General features: G+C 38.0%; 1 protein-coding gene across 1 annotated transcript; it reads right to left on the minus strand.

Annotated features, from left to right (window-relative positions):
- Positions 1-75: 75 nt before the first annotated feature.
- Positions 76-14,744, minus strand: LOC148417652 (calcium/calmodulin-dependent protein kinase type 1D-like). The gene is made up of 13 exons (XM_088423045.1): positions 14,647-14,744; positions 13,163-13,275; positions 10,913-11,038; positions 10,730-10,804; positions 10,506-10,644; positions 10,254-10,377; positions 9,953-10,028; positions 9,503-9,615; positions 7,667-7,745; positions 6,280-6,367; positions 1,414-1,751; positions 1,244-1,336; positions 76-1,158 (listed from the first exon to the last, which is right to left on the minus strand). Exons 2-12 carry the CDS (start codon positions 13,246-13,248, stop codon positions 1,273-1,275), a joined length of 1,308 nt encoding a protein of 435 aa, XP_088279171.1. The 5' UTR covers positions 13,249-13,275; positions 14,647-14,744; the 3' UTR covers positions 76-1,158; positions 1,244-1,272.
- Positions 14,745-18,464: the final 3,720 nt, after the last annotated feature.

Genomic DNA, 18,464 nt, shown 5'->3' on the forward strand with positions numbered 1-18,464 from the left:
TTGTCCTCAAGGATTTACATAACTGTCTAACACGGTACAGCATAGTATCACATGAAGAAGAAAAAAAGACTAGTCTACTTTTATTGAGAAAAATGTTTTTTAATTACGCTTTTCACTACATTCTTAATTTACAGAAATGTTATACATATTTGCGGCACTTGATGAATTCATTTATGTACAGTGGAGTCCCGCTATTTGCTTGGATAAGTATATAATTGATGCCTGTTGAAAAACAATGCATGGAAAAAACAAAATCAACTCATCAAAAAATCATCCAAAATACTGTACATCCATAAATATTGAAAAAGTTCCAAATAACCAGTTTAAATGAAAAAAAAAATGTTTGAATGCAAAATGGGTTGTGGGTTTGAGGGGACCCTTAAAAAAATAGTAAATTTTGAAAAAAAACTCTGCAAATGTGCAAATCTGTGGGTGCAAAACGCAAGCAAACAGGGGTCCACTGTAAACATATTACAAAATGCAAAAAACTAGTGACTTACAACATGTTACTTTACACTAATGACTCTCAAATTTGAGCTCCTGTATCTGCAAGTTGCATTTTTTTTTTATCAAATAATGAAAATGTTACAGAAAACATTCAGTCAGACTGACTTAGCTCATCAGCTTCAAACTAACTATTCAATAAGATGGATGGTGTGTTCATCGAAGTGGGGACTTCAGCCACTGTGACCTCAGGACTTAGTTTTCCCTAATATTTGATTTGCTTGATTATGGATTGTAGTCTGCTTGGGGAGCGAATAGATTAAGAATTTCACTGTGTGGTTAGAACTATACTATACTATACTATCTTTGAATCTTTATCTAAGTCAAAAATTCAAACCTAACACCGAGCACAAACCCTGACCATGACACCAGTGAGTATTTGTAAACTTGTAAAACTTACTTGTAAAATTTGTAATGTAATGTTCTTGCAGTGTATGTAAAGTAGCATTTTTGTCAAACATTTGCCAAGGAAGTGCATGCCGTTATGTGGACCCCCATTAGCTAATCCCTGATCTGATTCAAAGAAAACAAGAAAAGAGAAAAGTGCAGTTGTTTTAAGAAAATGTTTTCCTCAGCTCAGGAGGCAGATGTTTTGTCGAGTAGATGTGTTGACATCTTTAAATCAAGAAGAAAAATGCCAATTTGTGTTGGCCACTGAAATTGGAGATATAAGAAGCAGGCAGTGAGGTTTAATTTTTGAAAAAAATTCAAACCTCGCTAGTGAGAAGCCTTTACTCACATGACAATCGTCTCAGGTTTTCCAGCCAATCACATCACAGAACAAACACCAGACTGAAGTGGCGGCTCCTTCCTCTCAGCCACAGCCCCCAGACTACAACACACAGACATGATTCATCTTTAGAGGCTAGTACGGTAGCTAACATTTATCAGTGTGGTAGCACATGTGACCTTTTGGATGACATGAAAGAAGTGTCATTCTCAGGGTCAGAAGAGTGGAATTCTCTTGGTTCTGCGAGCAGGTATTTAGGTTCAGAAAGACGGCCTCTTGGTGGAGGGCAAAGACTCCTACTGGGCTCAGAACCACTGCCACTGAATTGACCATAGGTTTGGATAGGATTTCCATTTGGGTCCGTGCTGAGAGCTTCATCATTATTGGATACTAGATCATTCTGAGAGGAGGTCTGAACAATGATGTGGGGCAACGAGAGAGCAGTGGAGCTGTGATCCCTGTGGGATTCCTGCAGTTTCTTCATGTGGTAGATGGCAGCACTTGCATGGAAGGCTTGCTGTTGACAAAGAAACAAGATGTAAAGGATGCTTTATCTCCCTGAATGACACAAACATGGCACTTAGCGTTATAAAATTCCATCGTCATTTTGTTATTTTCCTGAGCTTTCTGAAACTACTAATGTTGGGCAAGTTACTTAACAACTGTATTGCATTATTTATGACTTATTACGGTCATTCAAAAGTAATTTGTTACAATATTACTGTATTTGAAATGTAAGGCATTACGCTACTATTGCATTACCTTTATATAACTCTCACCAACATAATTGAAAATATGGATTTGCCATTCTAAATGTAGCAAATTACGCTCATTACACATGCAGTGAAATTACCTTAAACAAAACAATTAAACTTACATGGCCAAAATTATCCCCCAAATAAATATTATTGTTCCCTTGGACTTGTAAATGATGCCTAGATCTCTGGAAATTTAAAATAAAAACAAAATAAAAAAACAAAGTTCTCTGCACACCAACGAGATACCAGGGCCATCACAAGGCAATCAAATGAACTGTATTCATGTTATCAACCGTTTCAATTAAAATGATAAATTTAAATGATTTACAAGCGTTTTTTGGGGGCTATAAATTATAATGCATTGTAATGCGCGTTATTGCCATTTGTCCTGAGTAGAATATTACTATTGTTTTGTGTGTAATACCTCACACAGCCGCGTTACAGGAAAAAGTAATGCATTACCGTAATTACATTACTTTTGTAATGCATTACTCCCAACACTGGAACCTACACATTAAGAAAATCAACCATTTAGACATCAGAGTTTTCTTCAATGAAAAAATTCCCTTTCCGTATCACTTTTTCAAAAGGTTGTAGCTTGAAAATGGTTAGTGATAAAGGCATACTGGAAAAGTTGCTTGGTGCAATATTGCTACTTTGGTGCTTAAAGGGACAATGAGTAAGATTTAAACCGTTTTTCATTACAGACAGCAGGAGGTACTGCAAGTGCTGCATTTACCATTGTCCATAGCTATAATAGACATGTAATATAATTTAATGATAACTAGACATACAATTATATTTAAAACATACTGTTGGTCGTTAAGAACACCTTTATTTGCAAGTTTTTGAAATTTATAATCATTTAATTTATTCTGCTTTAATGAAAAACGGTATAAATCTTACACATTGTCCCTATAAAGGTTTAAGATCATTGTTAACACGTTTTGACTAGCTGTGAAATACTATACTTAAAAATTAATCCCGTAAATTAATCCATTCATTAACCCATTTTCAATATCACTTGTCCTTATTAGGGTTTCAAGTGGATCCTATCCTTGTTGAAAAAATTGTTCTTCCTTACACTCTTCTTAACTAGAAAATGTGCAAGAAATTGTGTGTGAAGGTGAAAATGATGAAGGGAGAGGCGTTGAATGGTGTGAAATGTTTGAATGGCTTGAATCTGTCAAGTATTCTGAATATTACAAAGTTGGAATGGTTTGAATAGGCCAAATAATGTAGAAGATACTGCACAAGGGAAAAACTGAAAAAAATGGAATTGTGGGAAAAGTTTGAATTGTGGGAATGAGTAAAGGCGAAGAAGATAGGTTGCAAAATATTGGTGAGAAGTGGGAATTAATGAGGATTTATTGGTAAGGATATTAAAATAGTTATAAATTATTGGAATGTGTGAATATTAGTAATGATGAAAATGTGAAAGGAATAAATTGAATGATGTTTATGTGAAATGGGGAAGCTTCAAATGTGAAATGTTAAATATGCCATTGGGAATGAATTATGAATTATTATAGGTGAAAAATATGGAAATATGGGAAAATATGAATATTTAAGAATTATAGGAATGATGGAAATGGTCCCTAAGGCAAAATGAATGAGTTAAATGTTCTGAATGTGTAATGGGAAAGCTCAAAATTTGAAACGTTAAATCTCACATTGGAAATGAATATTAAAATATTGAAGTGAAAATATGAAAAAATGGGAAATATTACAAATTATGAATTATTGGAATGATCCATGAGGTGAAATGAAAGAGTGATGAAAGAGTAATGAATGTGAAATAGGAAAGCTCAACGTGAAATGTTAAATCTCCCACTGGGAGTGAATGGGGAATCCTCCCAGTGAAAATGAGTGGTGAAATATTAAAGGGTGAAAAATATGGAATTATGGGGAAAATATTGGAATGCATAGATTACTGAAATGATGGGAATGATCCCTAAGGCAAGATAGATGAGCTAAATATTGAAAATATGAAATTTGAAAGCTGTAAATATGAAATGTAAAATCACCCAACGTTAAGTCAATGGGACTTTTGGGCTGGAAAAGAGGGAATTGTGGGAAATATGTCAATATTTGTAATCTCGCACAATTAATTAGAATAATATGAAATCGAACGGTGTGAACTGGGAATGAGTTGAAACGCATAAAAAACAGGTGGAATAAAAAAAGAGGAATGACATAGAATGAAGACCCCTTAATCAACATGAGAAACATGTCTTGAGGATGCAGTGGACTTCTGGAGAGACTCCACCCAAGCATGGGGAGAGCATGCAAACAACATGCATGGATGTAAAGTTGAAGCCATATTGCCTGACTGTGAGGCAAAAGTACGAATCATAACTCGATCATATTTCCCACTTTTGGAATATAATAATAGATATATTGAGTCATTAAACCCATGTGCTTGTAGAAACTGGGCGAAAGCTAAATGTGACACAGAATTTAATCAAATAATTTCATATGAGGTTTATATGAGTTCTTTCATTTCTAACACAAATAGGTCCAACTAGAATAACCACTGGACTAGAGTAACCTTAATTTCACCAATATGAAGTCAAGTCAGTTTTGGCGAGTCAATAATTCCAATGTATTTAGCCAAATCAGTAACAAATTATACTGTTAGAGGATGATGATGGTGACAATGGGACACTGCTCACAAAAATTAAAGGAACACTTTTTTTTATTGGGCCTGACATGAATTGAATTAAACCTGTCTGATAATTTTCTGGTTGGTTCAGCATCTGAGGGCCTGGTAAATCAATTTCAGCTGTATAGGTGTTCATGGAACAACTGGTGCAGTTCAGTGGCAACAATTAGAAAACCCTCAAAAGAAGACTGGTTTTACGTGTGGAGGTCATTTCAAATTTCTCCCTCTTGATCTTTTTTGGCTGGTTTTCCACTTGTGCTGATTTTGGCTTGCGTAATTATCTATAATGGCAGAATGAGGTGATTCCTTATCCCTACAGAAGTTGCACAGGTTGCATTAACTTCTCCAGGATGACACATCCACACGTGCTGCAGCAAGAAGGTTTAATGTGTCCCCCCAGCACAATCTCCAGAACATGGAGGAGATTTCAGGAGACTGGTGGTTATTCTCAGAGAGCTGGACAGGGCAGTAGAATGTCCTCAACCCCTCAGCAGGATCGATACCTGCTCCTTTGTGCAAGGCGGAACAGGCAGAACACTGCTCATGCCCTACAGAATGACCTCCAGAGGGCCAATGGTGTGAATGTCTCTACCAAAACAATCAGAAACAGACTTCATGAAGGTGGCCTGAGGGCCCACTACTGGACGTCGGGTGCTACGAAGCACCGTGGAGCTCGACTGGCATTTGCCCAAGAACACCAGAATTGGCAAGTCCGCCACTGGCGCCCTGTACCTTTCACAGACAAGAGCAGGTTCACCCTGAGCACCTGCGATAGACGTGAAAGAGTCTGGAGAAGACAAGGAGAACGTTATGTTGAACGGCGTTGCAGGCAGCATGGCGGGTTTGGTGGTGGGACAGTGATGGTCTGTCAGTGATATCCATGGAGGGACGCACAGACCTCTACTGCCTAGGAAATGGTGCTCTGACTGCCATAAGGTATCGAGATGAAATCCTTGAACCCATTGTCAGACCCTACGCTGGTGCAGTAGGTCCTGGTTTCCTCCTAATGCACGACAATGCCCGGCCTCACGTGGCAAGAGTATGCAGGCAGTACCTGGAGGATGAAGGAATTGAAACAATTGAATGGCCTTCACGATCCCCTGACTTAAACCCAATAGAACATCTCTGGGCTATTATGTTTCGATCCAGTAGGCGCTGCCAGTTTGCTCCTCAGACTGTACAACAGCTCAGAGATGCCTTCACACAGATCTGGGAGGAAATGCCACAAGACACCATCCGTCGTCTCATTAGGAGCATGCCGCAACATTGTCAAGCATGCATACAAGCTCGTGGGGGCCACACAAGATACTGAAAAGCATTTTGAGTTGCAGAAATTAAGTTTTGGAAAAAATGGACTAACCTGCCACATCTTCATTTCACTCTGATTTTATGGTGTCTATACAATTGAGCCTGGCTGAAAACTTTTATTTCCATTAAAAGACTTGGCATCATTTTGTTCCAAAGATACTGCCCTGTCATGATTTGTATAGATATCCAACTTCTAATTGAGATCTGATGTGTCTAATGTGTTTCTTTAAAGTGCTCCTTTAATTTTTGTGAGTAGTGTATGTTAAAAAAAAAGGTGATGCCTTTAATATAAACAACACTGCATTATTACTCACCTTCCACTTAGATTTGGCAAAGTTTCGTTGCATCTGCTCACAGACAGAATGATAAATATCCAAGTCTTTTGCTGTGTTTCCAGCAATCCTGTAATAGAATCAATGATAGTCAGGAACTATTGTATGTTGCAATATAGTGTGTCTTCAGGGAAAAAAATAACACAGATAAGGATAAGTTTAAGTTTGGTATATGTGTGACTGCATACAGTGTATCAGGAAAGTATTCAAAGAACTTCACTTTTTCCATATTTTAGTTAATTGCTTAGTTGGAGTCTAACCTGTGTTGAATTCAGTTGATTAGACATGATTTGGAAAGGCCCATACCTGCCTATATAAGGTCCCATAGTTGGCCACACATTTCAGAGCACAATTACCAAGCATGAAATTAAAATAATTGCTTGTAGATCTGCAAGACAGGATTGTCTTGTGACAATAATCTGAGGACGGATACAGAAAAAATATCTGTTGCTTTGAAGACAATGGGATACATTATTCATACTGTAAATGGAAGATGTTTGGAACTACCAGGACTCTCTTCCTAGAGCTGGCCAGCCGTCTAAACTGAGCAATCAGGGCAAAGGATCTATAGTCACGGAGGTGACCAAGAACTCGACAGTCACTCTGTCAGAGCTCCAGCGCTCCAATGTGGAGCAAGGAGAGTCTTCCAGAAGGACAACTATCTCTGTAGCAATCCACCAATCAAGCCTATATGATAGAGCAGCCAGATGAAAGCCTCTCCTTAGTAAAGGGAATATGGCAGGCCATCGAGAATTTGCCAAAAGGCATCCGAATGATTCTGAGAAAATGAGAAACAGAATTGTCTTGTGAGATGAGACAAAGATTGAATTCTTAACGTAAAAGTCAGGTGTCATTTTTGGAGGGAACCAGGCACCGCTCATCACCAGGGCAATAATAACGTCCCAACAGTGAAGCACGGTGGTGGCAGCACCACGCAATGGGGATGTTTTTGAGCAGCAGGAACTGTCAAGACTATTGAACATCTCTGAAGAGACCTGAAAATGTCTTTACAGACATTACCCATTCAACCTGATGGAGCTTGAGAATGACTGCAAAGAACAATGGGCAGATATGTCTAAAGATAGGTGTGCTAAGCTTGTGGCATCATATTCAAAAAGACTTGAGGCTCTAATTGTTGGTTGATCAACGAAGTATTAAGCAAAGGCTAAGATGATTCATGTAGATAAGATTTCTTAGTTTTCTATTATAATCAACCAAAATCAAAAAAACATTTTCACATTGTCATAATAGTGTACGGTCCGTACAGTTTTGAGTTAAGGCTGTCACATGACACTGTGAAAAAGTGAAGCGCGGGGAATGCTTTTCTGATGCATTGTATGTTTCTCAGTGAAAGAAAAAAAAGACACACCATGGGTGCCGCAGAGCCTGTTCAGTCGTGAATCGTTTCATGGGATCTTTCTCCATCATATTACTAATAAAGTCTATTGCTGTGGAGACAAAGATGAGATGTACAGTGACCACAAATTAAACATGTTAACGGTCATTCAAAATAACATTTCTTCAAGAGACAATATATATATTCTGCCTGCTACCCTTGTGAGGACAAGCAGTTAAGAAAATGGATGGATGGTTGTATATTGTGCTTCAAAATAATAAACACAATGTCCTCCAAGCTACTGCTCCGGCATAAGCCACTGAAGCGGAACGCTTTGACATTCTAGGTTTAGCTTCTTTATCTTTCATTTTTTCTTTTTTTTGCACACTGCTTTTTTTTTGTGTTTATTAAGGAGGCCCTATCATAAAAAGTTACATTTTGGAGCTTTTTAACCATCTTCCAATATTGAATACTCCTAAATCCTTCATTGATGCATTTCTACGCGTTCCTTGCATATTCCGCGAGCTTACATTGGCCAAGAAATTGTCTTGAAGCGCGCTCATGACGACACGAGCAATTCGTACCACTCCTACGCCTCCCTGTATCGCCCGTGCAAGCGAAAATACACACAGGCCTTATCCATATCTTTTATTTTCATTTTGTTTACGGAGTTGAGGAGGTGAGATTTAGTCAAGTCGGCAATGAATGGAAACAGTAATGCTTCATTTATTAGCTACAACGTTTTACTGTAGAAAATGGTGAAGTGGTGAAAATGTGTGTTTGGACAATCGGGGTCAGTCGTAAATAAGTCACCTGCAAGCGAAACAATTGTTATGAATGATGGGTTCCCATGGGGAATGATTTGAACGCGTGTTATTGAGAGCGATGTATTGACACTGTTTTGCATTTGTTATATCAGTAAAATGCCTGTTTTTGGCTCTGCTGTTGGAATAGTCTCCATCGGCCGCCAGCCTCGTGAAGATGAGCGATCAAGATAAATGCATTTTTCGTGGCCTGCTTCTATAAAACACCTTAACAAAAAAAAAAAATCTTGAAAAATAAAAATGGATTGATTTCACTCAGAACCTATTGTGTTCCCCACACTTACCAATAATTTTCAATCTTGTTTTGAATTTTTGGGCAAGAGTCAGCATTTGAAACATGACACTAATTTTGACAAAGTGATATCTTAGAATTTTGTCTTTTCCCCCAAAATTGGTGGCTATTTTCAACTGAAACTTGTCAGCCAATCGAAGGAAGTGGTTCTCAGAAATAAGAAATTGAAAGAGTGAGGAGAACATTGCTTTTCAATTGACATTATAACGCTAAAGCAGGGATGTTAAAACTTTTTCCTTTGAGGGCTGCTTATGGAAAAATAGAAAGATGTAGGGGTAAGTTTTTTTAATTTAATTTTTAATTTAACAAATTAAACACAGTTAAAATTATCAAGTAAATAAATGTTGTCTGTATTATGTGTTTATTTTAAAAAACTGCATATATAAAGGCTTTCTCTTGTTTTTTTCCACACTTCTAACGCGGTCTTCCATCAAACCTTTTCAGTACTTTATTAGATAGCATTTACATTGTATAAATCAAAATTTTGTATATGCCTCAGGCCGTTTGGCATTTCCAAAAATGCCATTATCCTACAAGAAAGGCTGCATTTCCCCAACATGCATCACCCGATTTTCAAAATTCTATCCGCTTGGTATTCAGGTTAAAGTGGCTCTATCAAACACACCCTGCATTTGGACAGGTTTTCTTCTGTTTTTTCTGTTTTTTATTTTGTTCTTAATCTTGTCGCATTGCTACAAACTAAAGATGATCAAAACATTAATGAGGATTATTTCCAGAACATTTTATTTTTACCTGACTTGGAGATCTCATCCCAAAAGGGAGAATGAAAGGTGTACTCAGCTCTCATGATCTTTGAGAACAGACGTGTCTCATTCTCCTCAAAAAATGGAGGGTATCCACACAGCCTGCAATGTACAGACATTTAGGTTAAAATACACAGGCATTTTTAACATAGAAAGTTTGTGTATTCATTATGCATACAGAAATTATTTGCTCTAGGTAGTACAAATTATGTTGTTATTGTTGTTGTTTTACTAAAAGGCCCCAGTTTTGATTCTGGCAATTGCTATCCTCAAATAGGAAGAAGCATTTAGCAATTCAAGTAACCTGCCCAGGTTCCGGAAAGCTACCTCTTGTTCCTGGTCATGGAACACTTTCAAGTGCTAGCAAATATCTCAAGTTTTGAAATAAATAGTGTAAAGTGCAATTTTGCACTCAAAAGGAAAGGAAAAAAACACTTACAAGATGTAAGTAATAACTCCAATGGACCAACAGTCAACTGCTTTGCTGTAGGGTTTTTGGGCCAAAACCTCTGGCGCTAAATAGAAAATAATGGACAATAGTTATGCAGGTACAGCAACATAGAACACTGTCCAAGTAATTTAACAGATGGGTAACAGTGATTTGATTGTTTTCTTTTGTATTTAATAGCATTATTTCAATATTATTTGGGGGGTTATTTTTGTTAAAAGCAGAACAACTAAAAGGCGACATACCAATTTGTAATTGATTCTAATGATGCATGCCCTACTAAGCAACTTACCAACATATCCTGGCGTACCACATGCCGTGGACATCACCCCATGCTCCACCGTCTTTGAAAGGCCAAAATCGCTAACCATGATCTTCGCATTTTCATCTGCACTATAGTATAGCAGGTTTTCAGGCTACTCAGCAAATAAGTGTGAGAAGAACAAAAAGATGAATAAACATGGGTGAGTACAAAGTATTATGGTTTAAAACCATTTATGGTGGGAGGGTGGCAAACTACTATGTCTCATTGTATTGTGTGCACCTTCAAGTCCCTGTGCACAATACTGTTTTCATGGAGGTAGCCAACAGCCTCCAGCACCTGTTTGATCACAAGGCTCGCGTCCTTCTCTGTAAAAACACCTTTATCCAAAATACGATCAAATAGCTCCCCACCCGACACCCTGCACACAAACGAGGAGTATATCATCAGTGATTTTCTTTCAGTCAACATATGGGTTTTACAGCAATACCTTCATGTACACTTACAGTTGCATGACCAGGTAATAGTGCGTTCGACTCTCATAAAAATCTTCCAAACCAACCACATTCTCATGCTTGATCCTGAAATGAAAGACATTTAGATATTAATTAACAACACAAGTACACACGTGAACAAAAGTGTTGGTCTCTTTTTTGAAGACTATGACATCTGTGTGAGTATGTGTTAACCTTTTTAAAACGTTGATTTCGTTTTCCAGTTTGCTGTGGGTGAGATGCTTTTTTTTCAGACATTTCAGAGCAAACAGTTTCCCTGTTTTCTTCTCTCTCACCATAAAAACTTCAGAAAAAGATCCCCTACACAAAGAGATGGCAAAAATAAAGGTAAGTTGGAAGTCAGAAGATGTACACACGTCAAACAATATTGAAACCATTACTTCCATTAATGTACATTTAATTAAATACAAAAATATTATAAATGAACAGACACAAAATATTCTGCCGGTACTCTGGTGTACTTCCACTTTCCAAAAACACACTCGAACACTCAATCTGTTAGATTGTGAAAAATCTAAATTGCCATTAGGTATTAATGTGAGTAAGAATGCTTGTTTTTCTGTCTTTATCTATATGTTCCCTTCCATTGGCCAGTGTCCAGTACAGGATGTACCGCACCTTTCCTGAGAGAGTCCAGCATATTTGTAAGCCTAACGAGGATAAGCAGTGTCGAATATGCATGAATGACTAAATAATGAACACTTTTCTCATTATGCATTTTTGATTTTTTTCAATTTTTCCTGGCAGTCTATTACATCCCAAAAGGGTGCAATCGTCAGCAAAGACCGTAAGTTCTATCATAGCTTTTCCTAACTACTTAATTACTCAAAATACAATGTTCAAAATTATTACAGAAAGTCATATTCTATCATACTGTATTTCTGTCACTTCATTGTGATAATGCAACACCAAAACATACAGTAGTTGCCCTTCAAGTAACATGTCAACATAACACCGCCTTTCACATCAGAGCCCACATTAATTCTCTTACCAATGAAATTGGAAGACAATAAATAGTAAACTGTATGTCATTTTGAGGAAGCAAGAATTGCCTCCAAGAAGTTGCTTTGTGGGCCTCTATTTAAGGTTTTTTTGCAAGTTCGAAACCCTCCGGGCTGCAGAGATTTTTCAATAAAATATTCCGTTTTTGTATCACTATTTCCAGAGGGAGCAGCATGAAAATATTTAGCTTGTTGCAATTTTGCTAGTTTGGCTCTTGAAGCTCCAATGTTTTGTTTTTTTGTTGTTGTTGTTTTTTTCTGCAGCACGGGATTGTAAAATATTGCAATAGTCAGTTAGAGCTAAGCTCCACAAATATGGCAGAAGTCATTTTGACCACCAGCCTTGTTGGGACAGAAATCACCATCTTGACAATTTCTTAATTATAACAGCCAAAAAGAATATGCCTGACAGTGAAATCGATTTGGCTTTTATTCTCTGTTTGAAGGGTTAAGATTAATGGTATATTGCAATTAAGATTAAGGGGTATGTTAGGAAATTGGAATTAAAATAACGGTAAATTGAGGGATGGGTTAAAAAAATATGATATTTCCATTCGTGCACACATTATCGCTTATTGCGTTGCTTTATTCTTGATATCCATTAACAAAATAGAGTACATTCAACATGAATGCTATATATTCAGTCAGACGGCTAATCCTATAATGAGTGGGGCTAGGATGTTCCCACACTGCTCCAGTCTGACGTCAGTGATCAGGGACAGACAAACACACACCACACTTATTCAGTCCATGATAAGAGTAAGCAGCTTTGTGTCCACAAGACAGCAATGAGGTAACAGGCTTAGAATTAAGTTAACAAGTATTTGATGCCACTCACTTTGTGGCATTTTGTTGTTGTCAGCCCAACTTTGCTTCACAATGTGAGTAAAACTATACCTGGGTGAGAGAGCTAAACATTGTACCCACTTGCTCTGTCCATTTGTTTCGCTCATTCACTTCTAATGTTTGAATGACATATTTGCAGAGGATTTGTGAAGTGTGAGGCACAATTTCAATGCAAAAGGGTAGCATTGTATTATAAAACAATTAATGTACACTTTTATGTTTTATATGCATTTTATATATTTACTGTTTTGTGTTTCAAAATTAAGCAACAGTTGCAGTTCACTGGGACTGTGTGGTTACAGAATACAAACATTATTGGAATTAAATGTGACACCCTCTGTTAGGGAGTGGAGCTGTGAGTGGATTACACAGATGGTATAAAAGGGTCCATTGATAAAGTCAACTGTGAGGAAGGTAAAGCGAGGATTGTCCTTAAACCTGTGCCAATCTGAGCCTGGAGTGTCCTCATTTTGATATTTGGACAAGGGCGTTAGATTCACTGTACATAGCAGCAGTGCAACACTAAAGTTGGAACAATGGCAGTCTGTGACTTGACTTCTCTCAAATTCGTACTTACGATCCCATCTTCCCCTTGAAATCAAACACATCTTTGATGTTATTTACGGGTTTCTTCCAACTGCAAACAATCTCCTTCCGCCCCATGTTGGCTCTAACGTTGCTGCAAGACTCCTGAAACACATTCGGCATTATACATTAAAATGATGACAGACGCATATTAATTCCAGCATACATGCAACCCTAATGACAAAAGGTATTAATCTAATCATTATTTGAAATTTTAGCTAGAATGTTATGGCTGTATTAAGTGCCTGTCATTTCATAAACGATGTCTGTGGATGCTTTGGAGAATTACGTGCATTGGTGTGTATTTTAAAGGTTTGTTGCAGTGTATTATCCATTAAAGTAGAATTTTAGAAAAGTGAAAATTGTTCACTCCACTGCACACAGGGATGGACAACTATTCACGCACCTGATAGTCTGGTTACATAAAGGTTTGCATGTCCACAGTTGAGTTCAGCCTCAGCTAAGTAAAGCCTTTTTGTTCCTATCAGTTGCACAACATTCAAAAATGTAGCGGATTAGAAAGGCAGATAGCAGTGGATGGTTAAGCTTCCTTACATATACTGTTACCGTATGTGCCCCTTCTTTCTCTCTTTTTCTTTCTCTTTTTTTCACATTCAAAAAACGTAGCGGATTAGAGGGGCAGATAGCAGTGGATGGTTAAACTTCCTCACATATACTGTTACTGTATCTGCCCCTTCCTTCTCTTTTTCTTTTTTCTTTCTCTCTCTTTCTCTCTCTCTCTCTCTCTCTCTCTCTCTCTCTCTCTCTCACTCACTTCGTTCCTAACTGCTCCTCTGTGTCAACTGAGAGGATGGATTAACACCTGATTCCATAATGGAACTGGGGCGGTTCATAATCCTCGCCTTGATAGATCACTGAACTCTGGACAAGTAAATCTTCCTTATTTAGCACAGCGTTTTAATATCATAATTGGTAATAAGCAGACAAATAAAAAAACGTTCCTCTTGGGAAAAGGATATGCCTTCTTTCAACCCATCCAGTTACATTTTATGATCAATGTAATTTAATTTCAACAAATAGCAACAGGTATGTATATTCAGGTTTTCAATGCATATACTGTGCATACATACGTACGTGCGTGCATTCAGTACGTACATACATATGAACTAAATGATAATTATTTTCTAAAAAACTATTTTAAAATCCTGGAGAACCCACGGGGTCGGTTGCTAACGGTATTTTGTTAGGAGAAAAGAGTTCTTGTTTTCTCCAGGGTTAAATTGTGAAATACGCTACATTTATATTTCTTTAAGGCTTCCAGAAACTAAAGACTTAAAGACCAGGCTTGAATCCACGTGTCACTTAAAATTTTGACTACAAATTGATTTTGTAGGGTTACAGCAAACTAGATGCATGAAATAGCGTTTCAGAATCTGAAGGACTGAACTATCCTCCCCAATTTGGTAGCCAGTACTGAATAAATAAACTAGCCAAGAAAAATTAAACACGTTTTACCTTGTGGTGCGGAGAGAAAAGGGAGCGATGAAGTATCCTTGAGGACTGTATCTTACTTTCTCAGGTAATATGCAGCCTTGTTCATGCAAGGGGCGGAGCCTTGCGGAGTGTCTTCCATTCATTGACACTAGCAGTGTACGCGCAACGACTAGTGCATGTTACACGCGGGCTACTTCTGAATAAACGTTTTTAGTTCAAATGGACTTTTAGAATATAACGAACACATATTAAATAAGATACGGCCCTACACAATGCAATGTAAATTATGGCGAAATTATACAGATTCTAAGAATCACATAGTACATTCAAAAAATAAATTCACATGAGGCTCGTATCTTTGTAATTTACCTCTTGGAATGTTTAAATTGCAAGTAGGTGTTTTTTGTTTTTGTTTTTTTTTAAAGCAAACCTCAACTCTCAAACCCATTCCAGCTTTTTAAGAACACGTTGAAGACATCCATCCATTCATTATCTTAAAGAGCAGGAAGGTCAGTTTGTCTATAGCAAGCCCAATTAATGTATTTTCCGGAAAATGATGTTAACTTGTGTAACAGTTACATTTTGTAAGGATTCCACTTGTTTGGATGTAACAGCTCCACAGCGCTTTTTCTACCGTGCGGTGTCCCGCGATGGCTGATAGCTCATAGTTGTACTGGTCAGGTACTTATTGTAGCCATTTGTAATTATTGTATTTTACATTTTTTATAGTTTATGTCATGTTCAGTTGAGATTTGTTGAAGGGTTTGGTTTTTTGCTTCTCAGTTCATGTTTGTTTCCCTCGGGTCTGTCTTCCTTGTCTGTGTCCCCGTTAGTATGATTTTGTCCATCTGTCTGTGTTTGCCTACTCCTCGTTGGTCCACCTATCAAATTCCCCTGCCTCATGTGTTGCTCCTGCTGTTTCATGTTCTCCTAATTTTGTGTAGTCTATTTAAGCCCGTGTGTCTCCAGTTAGTTGTCGGGTCATTGTCTGTATCTTTCACTGCCGGTCTGTCCGAGTTCATCAGTTTATGCGTTCAGAGTAGTGGAGGTATCAAAGCTTTTTGATCCACGGAATCAGTCTGAAGCAATTGTGTTGAAATGTGTCAGTATTGCATTCTCATGAATCTGTGTTGAGCATCACGACACTGCTTTCTGAAACACTGCATCAATGGGACAAATGTGTCTAAATAGGTCAGAGTTTTAAAGCATTTGACACAATTCAGTATGATGACATATTTTGGATGAAATCATAATTGCATTTCTGTTTGACATTTGGGCAATGTATAATAACAATGTAAATAACAAATAATAATAGGGTTAGGGTTAGGGATTAAAAAAAAACGGGAAATTCTTGTCCAACAAGATACTGTGATGGTATTTATATAAAATTGCAATTGTTGGCAACCAGTTAAGGGTGTCCCCGTCTACTGCCTGAAGTACGATGGGATAGGCAGCAGTAAGCCTGCGACCTTTGTGAGGATAAGAGGCGATAGAAAATGGATTGATTAATTGATGGATGGTTCAAATCCTAGAAACACTGGAATGAGTATGTATGTACGTGTGTGTGTGAGTGTGCATGCGTGTATGTGTGTGTGTGTGTGTGTGTGTGTATGAATGTATGTATGTATGTATGTATGTATGTATGTATGTATGTATGTATGTATAGTACGTGACTTTCACACGTACGCCTTCTGTGGTGTCAGACTCTCAAATAAATACCCCTCATGCTTGCACACGTACACTTTACAGGGCTATACAGGCTATTTTTCAGAGCTTTTAAATGTCAATAAACCCGCATCAGCCAATAAAACTTGTCATTATGCTGTCAAAACTTTAAAAAATATAATAATTTAAAATAAATATCCACAAAATGTTATGAAGTCCGAATAACAAATTGCTGTTTTAGATAAGAACATCTTTTTATTCCTTTACTGTCAATTGAATATGAATGAAATGAATTAACACAAACATATTAAAAATGAAACAATAAATAAAGAAAAGGCTTGCACTCACCAAAACCAAAAAAAAAACAGTGGTCACAATCGATTACTTTTTCAATATTACACAATTTTATTTGACCTCTCTTTCTCTCAGCATTGAGATATACAGTGTATTCACTCGGGTGTTCCCAAAAGTTTTTTAAAAACACCGTAGCGCATTGAGGAGCTCTCTTTACCTTCGAAATGAGATGTACAATACTGTATATCCACTCGGGTCTCCCCATAAGTTTTTAAAAGCACTGTGTCCATTTGTGCTTTGGTGTCTCGTTGCTACCTTGGTTAAACAATTGAAGTTTGCCAATCTAGTGAAGCTCCAAACACTCCCAGCATTTCAAGCAGAACTATTTGCCAGGGTAACTCATGCCCCTGCGAGCCCATTCACAAATATGGTCAAGTGGGGACAGATTAGCTAATAGCTACGCTATGCCTCTAAAGCAGGCATGTCCAAAGTCCGGCCTGGGGGCCAAATGCGGCCCGTGGTCAATTTCCATCCGGCCCGGAGCCTCCCATCATAAAATCAATAAAGTCTTGCCCGCATGGAGAATTAATACATTGGGCAGCAGCGCTGTTACCTGCGTGTGCTAATTGCTGCCATCTATGGGCTCAATTAGGAACAGCAAATTAGTATATGAGAAATTGACCTAACTTTCTAAAATGGCGACAATCAACAAAAAGAGAAAAGTTGACTGCGAGGACCGACGGTTCAAGGATGAGTGGAAATTGGACTATTTCTTCACTGAAATACGGAACAACTGTGTCTGCTTCATTTGTAAAGAGACTGTGGCTGTTTTTAAATAGTTAAATGTGAAGCGACTTTACCAAACAAAACATGCTGACTGTCATGGTTTGTTGGGTTGTGGGTCTATTTTGAGGGGTTCTGTTTCTGTTTATAGTTCCTGTTTCTGCCCCTGTCGCGTCTCCCTGCGTTAGTTTTGATTTAGTCCACCTGTCTGTTACCTGCGCCTCGTGTCCTCCAATCTGCTCCCTTTGCCTGTTGTCCCTGCCCAGCTGCCGTGTGTTTGTTTGATTAGAATTGAATGTATTTAAACCTGGTTTTCATTACAGCCCGTGTCGGATCATTGTCGTGTCATGACATTGTCGTCTTGTAGTCCCGTCTCGTCTCGTCCATCAGTTTCGTGTATTCCTGCCAGCCTGCCCGTAGTGTTTGTTTTCTGCTTTTCCAGCTTGCCTGCGCCCTTAGTTTTTGCCGTCCTGTTTTTCCCGCTTTGTGTTCCCGTTCTTTGTATTAATAAACATGGATTTCATCAACCCCCTGTCCCGACGCTCCCCTGCTTTTGGGTCCTCCTCCTCCGCAACCACGCCGGCGTTCACACCCGCCGTGCACCACCGTGACACTGACGTATATGGCAAGATCACAGGTAGTGAACGCAGCAAGAAACTGAAATATCTTGAAGCTAGTTTAATCTCACAGCAGCAATATTTTACAACCTTTACCGCCAGTTGGATAATAAGGACAAGTTCTGAGAGATTTGAGCATTTGGTAAGAAAATGCTATGCTTGTTCGGGTCGACGTATTTTTGTGATAAAACATTCTCGGTTATGAACTTAAATAAGAGCCGTGTAAGGACACAGCTATCGGACTCTCACTTACAAGACATCTTGCGCATCCATACCACTGCCATAGCGCCACACCTGGCCTTTGTCCTGCACTCCAGATCTCAGTTTCACCCATCACACTCATGCGGACAAGTCATTGTTCCTTCATGATAATTCTGAAAACGTTTTTTTTTTTTTTTTTAAGTTTTCACTCCAGAATAATAACCATTTAAAAATCCAATCAACATTTATAGTTACTAATGTCATATTTTAAATGAGCCC

Source organism: Hippichthys cyanospilos, chromosome 9, assembly GCF_059441005.1.
Source record: "Hippichthys cyanospilos isolate Australia breed blue-spotted pipefish chromosome 9, RoL_Hcya_1.0, whole genome shotgun sequence".
Classification (NCBI taxonomy): Eukaryota; Metazoa; Chordata; class Actinopteri; order Syngnathiformes; family Syngnathidae; genus Hippichthys; species Hippichthys cyanospilos.

What these genes read in the sequence shown, in the direction of transcription:
- LOC148417652 (XM_088423045.1), bottom strand. Translation starts at nt 13,248, where the DNA reads ATGGGGCGGAAGGAGATTGTTTGCAGTTGGAAGAAACCCGTAAATAAC. An exon ending in TATTACCTGGTCATGCAACT is followed by an intron (nt 10,645 to 10,729) that starts GTAAGTGTACAT and finishes GTTTGTGTGCAG; the next exon opens with GGTGTCGGGTGGGGAGCTAT. An exon ending in GGATGAGATCTCCAAGTCAG is followed by an intron (nt 7,746 to 9,502) that starts GTAAAAATAAAA and finishes TTGTCTCCACAG; the next exon opens with CAATAGACTTTATTAGTAAT.